The sequence below is a fragment of the Taudactylus pleione genome, unplaced genomic scaffold (genome assembly GCF_031769625.1).
Source record: "Taudactylus pleione unplaced genomic scaffold, aTauple2 ptg001161l, whole genome shotgun sequence".
NCBI lineage: Eukaryota > Metazoa > Chordata > Amphibia > Anura > Myobatrachidae > Taudactylus > Taudactylus pleione.
The window spans coordinates 897,826-911,585 of record NW_028285562.1 but is presented as its reverse complement, the minus strand read 5'-3'; the positions used below and the strand labels follow the sequence as shown (position 1 = coordinate 911,585).

The 13,760-nt window shown below is 48.4% G+C and overlaps 1 protein-coding gene across 1 annotated transcript in view; it reads left to right on the top strand.

Annotated features, from left to right (window-relative positions):
- The first annotated feature begins 4,762 nt into the window (after positions 1-4,762).
- The window catches only part of SYCE2 (synaptonemal complex central element protein 2), a 14,504-nt gene continuing 5,506 nt past the window's right edge, over positions 4,763-13,760 (top strand). The window contains exon 1 of the mRNA XM_088462206.1: positions 4,763-4,869. Within this exon, the coding sequence (XP_088318332.1) occupies positions 4,763-4,869 (107 nt within the window). The remainder of the gene's footprint in view (positions 4,870-13,760) is intronic.

The window sequence follows — 13,760 nt, the reverse complement described above, 5'->3', positions numbered from 1 at the left end:
GAGATCAGGGGCGTTTCTAGAGAGGAGGGGGCTCGTGTGAAGGCTCCATCACGGGCCCCCTCCTCTCAGTCCGGAGGCCAACAGCGCAGTGAGGGCAGCGCCTCACTGATAGACTCTGGGCACTAGAGTGTGCCCAGAGTCTATATCGCATGCGCAGATCACTGGGAAAATGGCCGCAGCTGACATTTTCCCTGTACTTCGCACGCGCAAAATGACGGGAAAATGGCCCCGGATGCCATTTTCCAGATGTTTTGCAGTGCTGACACCAGCACCGACATGAGACTACGGAGAGGTATGTATAATATGAGTGTGGTGCGGGTCCCCTCTGGACCCAGGGGCATGTGTGCACCACACACACTGCTCCCATTATAAATATGCCACTGCCTGAGATTTTATACAAAAATTATTATAATACAAAGAAGATATTTATAACTTATAAACATCTTCTTTGTTTATTGTAATCATTGTTATAGTTAACACTAACCAGCTTTGTGGAGCTCCCTGGGACTGCAGAGAGACAAGAGATGAGGCAGCAACAGCTCAGCCTCGCTTCTGTATAGTCAAGACACTGCTTGCAGAGCCACACCACGGGCAGTAAGCTGCAAATAAAGAGAGCAAATTGAGGCATGCCTCTAAGTATGGGAGGAGTGCCTTGAGCAATGATTGACACCTTGGATGTGTCAATGGACACAGAAGCTTGGTGTAGTGAGGGGAGAGTTACAGTGAGTAGGCGGTGAGACAAGCTCGCAGCACTCAGACCCATCTCCATGCGTGCCTTCCCAGCCATTGACCTCACCGCACTTCACTGAAAACCAGTGAGTGTCCCTGGAAATTAGGAAGAGTTGGCAGCTATGTGGCATACTAGAAATAGAAAGTCCTTTATGTTTCAGGTTCTACCAAGTGAAAGTCAGTGCCACTTAATTGAAATGATGGTAATTAGGAATACATCAACTTGTATTTGGCATGTGGAAAGATTGCATACATCTGTTACACATATCGTAGGAGTGCCAGGTTGGAGTTAGATAATCACAACCACTCTGTATGCAAAACAAAGGTCATTTGATCATATGAGCTAATTTAACCATCGCGGCCCCGTCCCTGCTTTACAATAGCGGTAATCATGGTATTGTACTATAAGGCAAGTGTGACATCACGCCCCCTTCCTGCCCACTTGATAGCACCATGTTCCCCACATTGCCGGAAAGTCATCAACATTGTCATCAACATTGCCGGAAAGTCATCAACTATAAGTAAATGTTAATGAATAAAACAAATAAGTACTGAGTCTGACCCCATGTGAGTGAGAGGAGGTGAAAATGAGAATAATGATGATGAAAGTGGGTTAATGATAGGGGATGAGATACTAATTAATGGATAAATGTTTCCTAAAGAACAGTTCTTGGGCGCACACTCTAGAGATATAAGCTGCACTCACTACAGTTATGCTTCATTGTGGGTTCCAAAAAAAAGCGTACCTCGCGAACATTTTAAAAAAGCAAAATAGGGCACAAATATGCCCCTGACACGAGCCACCCAAACCATGATCTGTTCCATTAAAACCACGCCTACACCATCGTGGCGCTCCAGCCCTGTACTGGTCCACGAACTAAAACGTCCCACCAAAACAAGGACTGTTGGCAGGTAAAGGGCATTTTAAATATGGGGGAAATGGATATTGGGAAAACCCTAAGCACTGGTGCCAACGATATTTATAATGATGGAAGCAGGCAGACAAGACTCCAAAATTGTGTTGTAAAAGTATCACTTAGGGGGGTGAAGACATACCCAAATATAGATAAACAAAGGAGGCGCACCCTTGAGAGTATAATACAGTAAAAAAGGGAAGAAGAAAGTACTCTCTTGTGTTAGGGGCACAAATACTGTAAGCTTAACGGTAAAACGTAACTTTTATTATTAAATTATCACATTAAAGGACTAACATGACTAGATAACATAAATAACATAATAGCGCCTCATATCAAATATGTATGAGGAGGGTAAACATAATCCTCCTAAAACGTCCAGCCAAAACAAGGACTGTTGGCAGGTAAAGGGCATTACAAGGCTGCAAAATAATAAAATTACTATTAGGAGCTACAGATTTGTGAGAACTAAGTAAGAAATAAAAGAAAAGGAGGGCCCCTAAAAGCCATTATTATTATTATCTTTTATTTATTGGGTGCAACAATCATCATCTTCCCCCTACACTGTCCTGCATTGCATTGTTCCTTTGGGTTTTTGATAGGCCATACTGTATTAGTCACGTGACTGCACGGCACTCCTATATCATAGCAGCATTAGCCTCTGTTTCCCATTTACGTGTCACGTGACGCGGCGCCACGTCCGCAGGAGCAGCCCTGATTCACTGGGACAGCCCACCTTTTATATTCTTCATACGGCCACGCCTCTCCATCCTCTCAGCCAATCCGAGTATAGTATTTAGTTACCACGCCCACTTTCCTGGCTGCTTGCGTCGTTTCGCCTGCTGGGCAGCCTCTGAGGAGAAGCGGCGTCCTCACATCTCACCTCACGGGAGTCTCCTCCTTATTGTCGCAACGAGTACGCAAAAGATGCCCACTGCTTTCTTGCAGGCTTACCTTACCTAATGTCACTGTAGCTTAGAAAGTATATATATGATTTTATACATACAGTAGCTTGCAAAGTATTTTTTTATATATATATATATATATATATATATATATACACAGTAGCTTATAAAGTATATATGATTTTATATATACAGTAGCTTATAAAGTGTATGTGTATATAGTATATATATGATTTTATATATACAGTAGCTTATAAGGTGTATATATATATATATGATTTTATATATACAGTAGCTTATAAGGTGTATATATATATATATGATTTTATATATACAGTAGCTTATAAAGTGTGTATATATATATATGATTTTATATATACAGTAGCTTATAAAGTGTGTATATATATATATATATGATTTTATATATACAGTAGCTTATAAAGTGTGTATATATATATATATATATATGATTTTATATATACAGTAGCTTATAAAGTATATATAGATATATATATATATATATAAAACATAGGAATGCACATTCATTCTTTATAACTAACTGACCCCCTTTTGTGGTAACCAGATGTATTATGAATCTTATTGTACATGACAGTGATAGAAAACCATAAACGTGTAATACATCTTTTTACTAATCAGTGTCACAAAATTATTAACATTTTGTTATTTGCATATTTGGATTTGGGTGTCTGTGTTGTGCAATTACATTGGGTCTCTACAAGAGCCCTGCACAGCTGTCACGTCTCTTCTATTCACCTTACATGGTCACTGAGCGGTCATTGCTAATAGATAATACAGCTACCTATTATATGCAGCGCAGCCAAAACTGCCTCACCGCTAAGGGTGTAACAAGGGGAAGGCAGCAACTGGCAATGGTGGCCATCGGAAGGGCGCCATCGCATGGTTGCGAGACTGCCACCATCGCAACATTGGCCCAGAAAAAGCTAAGCACCCCCAGAGAACTTGCAATCAAGTTTACCTGATGGAACACCTGCTGCCTTTGGCAAAATAGGGGGATGCCAGTCCTTTGAAATAAAACATACCAGAGGAATTATGCCAGGCGCTGGTGTGACACTTTAAGGGCTATATTTACTAAAGTGCGGATTTTTAGACGTGGAGATGTTGCCCACAGCAACCAATCGGATTCTACTTAACATTTTTCTAGCACCTAGAAACAATAGCTAGGATGTGATTGGTTGTTATAGGCAACATCTCCACTTCTAAAAACCTCCACTTTAGTAAATATACCCTTCAGAGTATGAAAGTATTTTTAATTGGCTACCAGTGTGATTCACAGTATCTGTTTTTCTTGTTTTTTTTGTTCCTGAATATTTTAACAACTGCTTAGTGCTTATAATATAGCAGACATTGTATATTGTGCCATAGCTGTGACATGGTATGGTAAATGTGGGGCATGATGTGTAATTACAAACTATGCCCAGGGCACAAAAAATCATCTCCAGTCATAAAGGTAATAAATGCAACTCTCCCATGCAGAGGTATTTATTATAGCCATAAAGCAGTACAAATATTCACTTAGCTGTTACATGGGTATGCAGTCGGGAAGCCGGTGGACCTTATCCCGACAGCCGGTTCCCCGACTGTCATATGACGAGCTCGGATAGCCGCGGGGGGGGGGGGGGGGGGGGTTAGGCACCCCTAAGGAAGGGTTAGGTTTAGGCTAGGGGAAGGGAGGGGTTAGCATTCGGCACCCCCGGGGGGGACTTAGGGTTAGGCACCCCCCCCGGGGGACTTGGTTTAGGCTGCGGGGAAGGGGGGGTTAGGTTTAGGCACTTAGAGGGGGATTAGGGTTAGGCACTGGGGGGGGGAAGGTTAGGGTTAGGCACCCCTAAGGAAGGGTTAGGGGGTAGAAGTAGGTTAGTATATACTTACCTTTGACGATTGGGATTTCGTCCTCTGCCAGGATGCCGCTGTCGGGATTCCAACCGCCGGGCATGGGTCCTGCGGTAAATCATACCGATTCCGTTACATGTTGTGTACACCAAAAATACTACTGTATACCTTCCTTAAAAATATATTACACAGTTTTGCTGCAGGCTTCCAGCCTGTATTGTTAATGTTTGGTGACTCTCGTAGACACATAAGGTATAGGTTTCTATAGACACAGATATGTGCACATTCCTACTATTTAGTTACACTTTTTATTTTCTATTTTTACCAGAGCGTTATTTATAAATGGCTGACTCTGAGGTGGACCAAAGAGAGGTGCGTGAGGAACTGGTGAATCCCAGTGATGGCAAACCTGACCGGCTAGGCCCATCTTCCACCCAGATTTTCTCTCGGTGAGACCCCAGACAAATCTGGAAGAAGACTATTCAGAAACATTTTTTTGCTCTTAGAAATATATTGCCTCAATGCTCTGGTTTATGCCACGTTCCTATTTACTACTAAGCTTTATTCTTTGTCTGTTCTGAGCCGATGCTGATTGGAAAGGATTACTGACCCAGCATTTTATTGCTTTCAATTATGTAATGTTGAAGTTCATAGGGCTACCCCATCGAAATGTTGGCCAGCTAATTTTGAAGTCCCTGTCTAAATTAATATATAAATATGATTATAGTCCCTTAATACATTTGGCATTACATTGTTTCCTTAAAATTTTAATCTTAAAATATATATATTTTTTTAACTTAATTATTAGAATTAACCTGGTTCTAAAACTCTAGTAACTTGAACCCGGCATACGAAGGCAGGACTGGCTCTAGGGCCGTTCGACACTTGTGGCCGAAGAGAGGTGCCACCGCACAGAGGCGCACTTGTCCCAACCGTCCTGATTTCAGATTTTAGGGCACTGTTCCACCTGCGGGCCGAAGTGTCCCGTGGGTGGTCGGGCGGGTGGAGACACTTAGGCACCGCCGCAGCTCTGCTAAGCAGAGAGCAGTGGTGCTAGTGAAGATGAAAGGATGTGCGCGCGGCGTCCATTCAGTGAAGGGAGACGGGGGGCAGCCCAGCTGCTGACGGAATGTTGGGTTTACCCCCAGCATGACATATAATGGGAGGTGTGTCATAAAGGGCATGCCCCCCCAAATGGTGTTATCTAGGGGACGTGGTTTATGGTAATTAGGCCACGCCCTCTTTTCCAAAGCCTGGGGATGGGGGCACCAAACAATGATCGCACAGGGCGCTACTCCACTTGGAGACGGCCATGTACAATGGGTTACCCCAGCTATGTTCCCAGACTGCAGCTATATTTACTCTGTGCCAGAGCTGTAGGGTTCTCCACCTTCCCCAGGCTATCACTTGTCTGTCTTCTTTGTGCCATTTGGAGCCGTTGGCTTGCCCCAGCTCTCACTGTGCATGAAATAGACATGCCGAATCGGCGCCGTTAACACCGGAGCTGGGTCTGCAGTGACCCGGCTCTTCAGGCGTAGAAGTGGACGCTAGTAGATGACGTTATCTCCAAGTGCCACTGAAGCCGGCCTGTCGGCCGGCATGTGGCACGCTCAGGTCATCGTGACCCGGATCGCTCTGTTTACACTGCAGGGTTTCACAGGTCATTCCCGTATTAAACCCTGAAAATTGCCTGGGTTGGATTGCCGGGTCACTCGACCTGGGAATCCAACCCTGTCCCCTTTTACACCAAGGAGCTACCCGGGTTAGCCCTGCAATAACCTGGGCTTCAGCTCTGGTGTAAATGGGGTATAAGTGGGATTCTTGGTAAAATTGGCCAGTTTGGAAGATATGACCAGAGAATATTTGTGAACCCTTTATTTTAATTTCCTGAGTTTCAAGCTGGGTACACACTATACAATATATCGGCCGATCTTGTGATCTACGACAGATCGCAACGACCATCATATAGTGTGTTTGGAAATCCACCCAATTCATTGTTTGATAAATTGGTTGGTTACATCGTTCTATCTGATATTCTACACATCAAATGGGATGATGCCACAGACAACGCAGTTCTCTTACATGATTAACGTAACGATATATATATCACACCGTCGTATGGCGGATCGTGTAGCGTGTACGGCAATGCAATTTATCGTTACATAGTTGGGTCACACCATTGATCAGGTGTGTACCCAGCTTCAGTCCTCTACAAACAAGTCAATTTGACCCATTTAACCAGGAAATATTTGGCTGCTGCCATTTTTAGTACCAAATTTTTCGTCTGAATTCACCTGGGACCTATTAATTGAGGAAACCTTTTCCATCAGTAATTTAATTGAGCCCAGGTTAATTCTGTTAGAGAGTGCTAAACGAGGATCAGATGGCTGAAACGGGTCAGATTGATGTCAGACCAAGGGGCATATTCAGTTAAGTGCGAAAAGTCCCGTACTTTTCGTATGCTGGACTTTTCGCCGTCATCGCTGGTTTTCCAATGCGGAAAAATATCGCGGCCGTCCCCTCTTATCCCTGTATTCAATTAAAATCGGCGAAAACGGGACCCGGCAAATTCGGACCTGGCAAAAAGTCCTGTCAGATTTGGGGAAATCAGCCTGATACCCACTAAAAGATGCACTGACATTGGGGATCAGTATAGATACCCCCAAATAGGCCTGCTGAAGGTATTTGGGGTACTTAAAAGATCTCAATAGCTGCTAATTAGCGTCTTTGCAAAAGTGGTGAAGAATAGTATTGTAGCAATTTTTTTGGCAGAAAATAAGTTGTTCCAGCAAATTTGGGGTACACGAAAGTGAGTACAAGCATATATTAAAGTTGCTAAAGTAAAGATTTTTTTAAAAAAAGTAAAAAATCCACCTGCCGCAAGCACCTGCAATTTTTAAAACACCTGGGGCATACTTAGGGGCACCCCTGGAGTATATTTCGTTAGTTTTTAAGTTTGTCCCCCAACTTTGTATTTTTTCACCCCTTTTTCAAAGTCATTTTTTTGGGGTGTTCTTAAGTATTTTTTAAACTTTTTTGACACAGTTTACCTTTGGGGGGCTGTCCCAAGGGTGCAGGGTGGTTCCCGCAAGTTTGCACCCCAAAACCCCAATTCTACACTTTTTTTCGACAGCTTTCATAGGCGAATCTTTTTCGCCTATTCCAATGTATTGACTTTCCGCACCGGCGAAAGGGCTTTGGAGTTGAATATGGGGATAAGTTTTCGCCTGGTGAAATGACGTCACCGGCGATACTTTTCCGCAGAAGCTGACTTTTCGCACCTAATTGAATATGCCCCCAAGATGTGGACATTTCCTTCCTATAGAAATTACATGCCAGTATATAACAAGAACCTTATTAAAATGCACATTGCTATTATTTGTGTAGTAGGAGGTGATTGGGTGAAATTCTGATGTCAAAATAAACTTTATTCGTAGATCATAATACAAGAGCACCGGTGATCAGTCCCCGCCCCCAGGGCCGTAGCTAGGGTAGTGCGGCCAGTGCCATCGCACAGGGCACCACAGGTCAGGGGGCGCTGTTTGGGCCTGTCAAATTTCTGTTTATTATCATTCTTACTTATAGCTTCCTCTTATTTCACCCCCAGCATCTTCTGGCCTCCCCTATCTCTTCCCTGGCCCTTTCCCAAGAGGCCAAGGCCCTTTTTTGGGTGCATCATGTCCCTTTGAAAAATGAGGGGGGCACCAATGCTCTTTCTGGCACAGGGCACCAAAATGTCTAGTTACGGCTCTGCCCGCCCCAGTAATATTATTAGCTTTTATTTATAAGTTGCCACAAGGGTTCTGTAGAGCTGTAGAAGGTGAATAAAACTGACAATAAGGTACGTAAGTACAGAAGAATACAAACAAGCAATCAATTTCACATAGAGATGTCATTACATTGTGCACTTAGCACAGTTATGTGGGGAACATGAAGGAGAGAGGGCCCTACTCACACAAGCTAACAATCTACAGTACAATCTCTATCACAGACAGACAAGCACAGGTCAGCTAAGCGACAGGCTTCCAAATCCTGCATGGCAACCTACCCATCTGTGAGCCTGTAGATGGGAGCCTGTCTTCTGGGATCAGTGGTGAAGATGCCTGGTTGAAAGGAATCTTAGATCGGGAATATACTGTAGAACTACCTGGCCATTTATTTCTACTTCAGGGTCCATAGGGGGTCCACAGGGTTGACCTTGGGGTATAGCTGGATCTGGATCCATGGGCACCACGCAGTTAAAGCTTTAGCTGCTCCCAGGATGCACTTGGGTCCGTCCTCCTCTATACCCCGGCCACAGCACCTCAGTTTGAGTTGGTGCCCGGCCGGAGTAGGGTCACCTGCGCAGGGGGGCTGCAGGAGCAGCCCCCAAAAGCTTTCTATTTAAAAAAAAAAAAAAAAGAGCCTGTTAGATTTTTATTTTAAAACAGAGGCTCTAGTGTGGCAGCGACGGGCTGTCTATGCAGACGCCCACGCTGCCGCTCTCCTTCCCCGCTGGCGCCGTGACGCCAGTACTGCACTGGGGATCGCGGCGGGAGGCCAGAGTCCGTACTAGCCGGACTCTGGGTCCCTCCCTGGACTGCTGCCGGAGTCGCCGGGGACAAGGTAAGCCGCGAGTCGCCGATTAGCGGCGGCTCGCGGGTTTTGCCTGCACATGCAGTCCTTTGCCCCCGGTCCTAGGGGACAGACCGGGGGCCGCTAGCGGTGGCGGCGGGCTCCCCCTCTGAGGAGGAATAACCCGTGGGACCACTAGACCACCAGGGATATATGGCAAGCGGGATGCCGGCAAGCCCTGGGGTTAAGATGCTAGCCAGGGGAGGAAGCCTTCCCTGTCAGCGGCTCCTCCCCTCAGCTCAGCGCGCCTTTCAGCACGGAGTCTGGCGTCGCTGAGCTGCAGCTACTCGGCCACTCCTCCTCTGAGGTCTCCAGCGGCCATTTTCTCACAGTGGCAGCGCAGATCTTCGGGGAGCACGCGGACCGGTCCCCCTGTGTACCTCTCCCCTGATTATGGACAGCGTACACAGCACTATAGCCCTCCCAGACACTGAATCTGGGCAGGTTGATTGTAGTGGAAAGGTGCAGTGAGTATATCTTCCTGCATGGTATGTGACTTTTGCTAGTGCTGCCTGTCTGTGCTTATTTTCTACTTACTGTCAGCTTATACCTATCCCTTTACTTCTCCTACAAGCCCTACAGGTGTGTGGGGGAGGGGCGTTTCTACTGACCTCACTTATATAGATCACGTATTTGTGAGGTCCGTCACATACAGTTGTGTGCTACTCAGTGCCATATTGTGGGCTGTTGTTCAGCACACCGGTGAGTGCGTTTTACTTCTACCCTGGTGCCAGATATATAATATATTCTGTCATGTCAGACGAGGAGGTTGAGCGCTCAGTGGCTCCGGTGTTGGCCTCCTGCGGACGCTGTTCTGCAGGAGTAGATAGGGAGGATTTGTCACAGGATGGCCTGTGTAGTCGATGCCAGGTGGCTCCTGGCCCATCCAGACCTTCTCTGGCGCAGGAACCACCGTGGGCGATGTTTTCTCAAGTGCTGGTGTCTATTGCGGACCGTCTGTCGGTCCCGACTGCTCTCCCTACTAGGTCGTTGTCCCAGCCGACCATCCCCCATTCCCCGGGTGTCCCGCAGTTATTGCGGAGTCCTCCTGGGTCTCAGTCGGTGGGTCCCTATGCGGGGTTGCCTATGTATATGCAGGCTTCCCATGTGCCGCAGCAGCCTGTGGTACCTTTTCAGGCCCCTATGGTGACTCCTCCACCCTGGGTGGATGTGCTCTCCAACTCTGTGCAAAATTTGGCGGCCGCTTCCTCGGCTTTTCAGTCAATGTTGCAGACTGACATGCCTTCTAGGATTTCAAAACGCCCACTCATGACACGGGCTGCTCAGGTATCAGAGGGTTCCTCAGATGATGGGGAGGTCCCTGATGACACTGACTCGGACGCCTCGGTCCAGGAAATGGATACCAAGTTGTCCATTAATGTGCGAGCACTAGTTAGGGCGGTGCGAGCTATTCTTCTTATAGAGGATGAGGCACCGGTTCCTAAGTCGAAGTTTCCTAGTTTCAAAAAAACTAAGGTGGCTTCTGCGGTGTTTCCCCTGTCGGATCAGTTGACGGATCATATGGCGGTAGCTTGGCAGGCGCCCAGTAAGAGATTCCTTCCTCAGAAGCGGTTGGCTTCTAATTACCCCTTCCCTGAGGCACATTGTAAAAAATGGGAAACTCCACCGGCGGTGGATTCCCATGTCACCCGTTTAACTCGGGGCGCCACCTTACCATTACCGTCGATATCCTCGTTGAAGGATCCCACGGACAGGAAGGTTGAGACTTGCTTAAAGTCTATTTACTCCCTCTCCGGGGCGGTGGCCCGACCGTCCATGGCCATCTCCTGGGTGGCCAAGGCCATTGAGGGGTGGGCCAATGCATTGGAAGATACCTTCCCGGACGACGCTCCGGATGTCCAGCGGGCGTTGTTGGGACAAATGAGGGACGCTGCTTCTTACATTGGAGAAGCTTCTTTAGATGCTAGTCTGCTGACCTCGCGGGTATCGGCTGCAGCGGTGTCTGCCCGCCGATCCTTATGGTTGCGGTCCTGGAGAGCGGACTCTGATTCAAAGAAAGGTCTGGAGGCCTTACCTTTCAATGGGGAATTACTATTTGGTCCGGACTTGGACAAAATAGTGGACACCCTGGCTAAATCCAAGTCGGCCTTCCTCCCTTCGGCGGCACTGCTTGCTAAGGTTCGGAGTTCGGCTTTTCGTTCCTTTCGGGTTCAGGGTAAGGCGAAAGGTCAGTCCTTCCCGAGACAGTCTGCGAGTAAGACGGCCTCTAAACCCAAGAAGCAAGCCTGGAGTGCTCGGCGCCCTTCTTCCAAGCAGGAAGATAAACCTGCGGCCTGATGGGACGGGCCTCCCTCTGGGGGACCTCAGAGTGGGAGGCCGACTTCTTCTATTTGCCCAGTGCTGGCACAATACCACCACGGATGCCTGGGTTCGAGAAGTGGTCTCCCAGGGGTACGCCCTGTCTTTTCGGCACAGACCACCCCACCAGTTTTTCTGCACAAGTCCTTCTCAGGACAAGACCAAGGCGTTACAGGTTCAGGAGGCTATAGAGTCCTTGCTGAAAGCAGGGGTCATTGTTCCCGTTCCTCTATCACAACGAGGGACGGGGTATTATTCGTCTCTGTTTCTGGTGCAGAAACCCAATGGTTCTCATCGCCCTATCCTCAACTTGAAGTCTCTGAACAAATTCCTCAGAGTTCCCAAGTTCAGGATGGAAACGTTACGTTCCATCATTCTGGCGATGGAACCGGGGGATTACATGGTGTCCCTGGACATCCAGGACGCCTACCTCCATATTCCGATAGCATCTTCACACCAGCGGTATCTGAGGTTCGCTATCCTTCAACACCACTATCAGTTCCGGGCGCTACCCTTTGGTCTCTCCACGGCACCGAGGGTGTTCACGAAGATTATGGCGGTCATGGCCGCACATCTTCGGAACCAGAATGTACGGCTGCTGCCGTACCTGGACGACCTCCTGTTGCTGGCGAGCTCCCCGGAGGTACTGCTTCAACATCTCCACCTGACGATCGCTTGCCTGCAAGCACACGGGTGGTTGATAAATTGGAAAAAGTCCTCCCTGATTCCATCACAGCGGATGGTTCATTTGGGAGCCCTGCTGGATTCGCGTCAGCAAAGGATCTTCCTGACTCCGGAGAAGGTCGCCTCCCTACAGCTGCGGATACGCAGTTGCCTGAGCCGTTGCCGCCTGTCGGTCCATTCGGCTATGAGAGTTCTGGGGTCCATGGTGTCGACATTCGACATGGTGGAATTTGCCCAGTTCCATTCCCGGCCCCTGCAGGGGCTGATTCTATCAGAATGGAACGGGTTACCTCACCGGATCCGCTCTCAGGTGCTGGTGTTGTCTCCGGACGTTCGGCTATCTTTGGCTTGGTGGCTTCAGACAGCTCATCTGGTCGAGGGGCGCCCATTTTGGATCCCGGACTGGGTCCTGCTCACGACGGATGCCAGTCTCCGGGGTTGGGGGGCAGTGACCGGCTGTTTGTCGCTTCAGGGTCATTGGTCAGCGGAAGAAGCACTTCTCCCCATCAACATCCTGGAACTGCGGGCAGTATTCAGGGCCCTGCAGTCGTCCGGCCCCGCTCTTCACGGAAGGGCGGTACAGGTGCAGTCCGACAACGCCACCACGGTGGCGTATATCAATCACCAAGGTGGAACTCGCAGTCAGGCAGCGATGTCGGAGGTGTCTCGTATCCTGACTTGGGCGGAGGGTCACATTCCAGCGATCTCGGCGGTCTTCATCCCCGGAGTCCTCAATTGGGAGGCGGACTTCCTCAGCCGTCACGACGTGCATCCCGGGGAATGGTCGCTTCACCCAGAGGTGTTTCAGCTACTCGTGGACAGGTGGGGACTGCCGGAGCTGGACTTGATGGCCTCCCGTCACAATCACAAGTTGCCCGTTTACGGGTCAAGGACAAGAGACGCAGGTGCAAGTCTGTTGGACGCGCTGTCGGTGAAATGGACGTTTCACCTGGCGTATCTGTTTCCTCCGATATCCCTGCTTCCTCGGGTTCTGCGGAAATTCAAGCAGGACGGCGGCATGCTCGTGCTGGTAGCTCCGGCGTGGCCCAGACGTCCTTGGTACTCCGATCTCAGGAGCCTCTCCATCGACGCTCCGTACCTTCTTCCTCAGCGTCGGGACCTGTTGTCTCAGGGGCCCTGCCTTTACCCAGATCTGGGTCGGCTGTCTTTGACGGCGTGGCTCTTGAGACAGCCGTCTTGAGGTCTCGGGGCTTCTCCAGTTTGGTTATTGGTACCATGCTCAGGGCACGCAAGCCTGCTTCAGCACGGATTTATCACAGAGTGTGGCACACTTACTTTCAGTGGTGTGAGTCCAGACATTATGATCCTCAGGTGTTCCGAGTTTCTAGGATCTTGGAATTTCTTCAGTCAGGATTGGATCTCGGCTTACGCCTTGCATCTCTGAAGGTTCATGTGTCCGCCTTGTCCGTGTGGTTTCAACGGCGGATTGCAATACTACCAGACGTTCACACCTTTTTCCAAGGTGTTCTCAGGATCCAGCCTCCCTTTGTGGCTCCTTGGGACTTGGCGGTGGTGCTACGGGTCCTGCAGGGTCCTCCGTTTGAGCCTCTTGAGGCGGTGGAGCTCAAGTGGCTGACATTTAAGACGGTTTTTCTCCTGGCAATTGCTTCGGCCAGGAGGGTGTCTGAATTGGGGGCGCTTTCCTGTCGCCCTCCTTTCCTGATTTTTCACCAGGACAGAGCGGTGCTCCGCACTCGTCCTG